We start from the raw sequence: 1,270 nt of genomic DNA, 5'->3' as shown, positions 1-1,270 counted from the left end.
TACATACATATTTTTAGTAAACAAACAGATATAGTGTATAAACTCAGAACCAATAACAGATTTCCACATAGTATACAAAGTTAGTAAAGAATATATATATTACATATCAAATAAATACATACAATTTATACATATAAAAATGTTATTTTCAAGTACTCAATAATCAAAGATTTTTTAAATATTAATTTTAAGAACATTAAGTTACTGTAAATTGGGCGGGATAAGGACAAAAATGCTTGAAGATAGGATAAGGAGGGGGGGGGGGGAGATGTACATATTTATTATTATAATGTCTACTAAGTTACATAATACATTTTTAGTTTAAATTTTAAATCTGACAGAGTGATGTTTGTATAATCTATATTTTTAAATTTTGTATTGTACATTGAAAAAGTCCTACGAAAAAAAGCATTTTAACATATCATCAAGCTTCATACTTTCTCCACACTCCCCTATTAATTTACGATTAACCGCGCTTTCAAATGTATCTTTTATGTCATCATTTTGAAATTTTTCAACTTTTACTCTAGAAGGCGCCTGTATCTTACGGGTTTTGGACTGCGATCCTTGGAACAGTATTACTCTCGATACTACCAAGAAGTGATCGGTTTCCATTTCGGCTCCTCTATATACACACGTAACAACTGTTACAGGTTTCAACGATGACCACAAAATCGATAATAGACCTTTCATTGCCTCTTTCTCACGTATACTGATGGATTTCCTTATGATCAAAGAACGTATTTGACACAAAAAAGTTCCATTCCAGACATACTTCTAGCAGCTTTCTTCCATTATCATTTTGCCTTCCATCCCCGAACATACCTAGGGCTCACTCCATCCCGTCTCTCCGAGTTCCCACCCACCCATTTAAATCTCCCGTAAGTATTACTCTCTCACTATCTTTTTTTCCATCCATTACATTCATCACACTTGTCCAAAACTTATCTTTCTCAGATTCGCAGTCAGAATTCACAGGCGCATACCCTATTATTAAAATTATTCCTGTCAATCCAATCTTGAATCTGACAAACATAAGTCTAGAACTTATGAAAACATACTCTTTCATACACTCTATCATTCTGGGAGACAGAAACGCGGCAACACCCTGGCAGGCTCTGTCTATATCTAGGACCCCAGACCAGAGAACCAACGCGTCACCGTGTTCCATCGAACCGCTTCCCTTTTTCCAACTTTCCGCAAAACATAATATATCTTAATATTTATTCCTCATCACATCACACAATTCGTCAATTTTTTCACCCATGCG

The 1,270-nt window shown here is 34.7% G+C and overlaps 1 protein-coding gene across 1 annotated transcript; it reads right to left on the bottom strand.

Annotated features, from left to right (window-relative positions):
• Positions 1 to 832: 832 nt before the first annotated feature.
• Positions 833 to 1,171, bottom strand: LOC148271328 (uncharacterized). The gene has a single exon (XM_088241523.1). It carries the CDS (start codon positions 1,169 to 1,171, stop codon positions 833 to 835), a length of 339 nt encoding a protein of 112 aa, XP_088097649.1.
• Between the last annotated feature and the right edge of the window lie 99 nt (positions 1,172 to 1,270).

The sequence above is a fragment of the Micrasema longulum genome, unplaced genomic scaffold, assembly GCF_059751315.1.
Source record: "Micrasema longulum isolate JH-2025_06_02 unplaced genomic scaffold, ASM5975131v1 h1tg002928l, whole genome shotgun sequence".
Classification (NCBI taxonomy): Eukaryota; Metazoa; Arthropoda; class Insecta; order Trichoptera; family Brachycentridae; genus Micrasema; species Micrasema longulum.
Note: the sequence above shows the minus strand (reverse complement) of the source record. Positions and strands in the feature narration are given on the sequence as shown.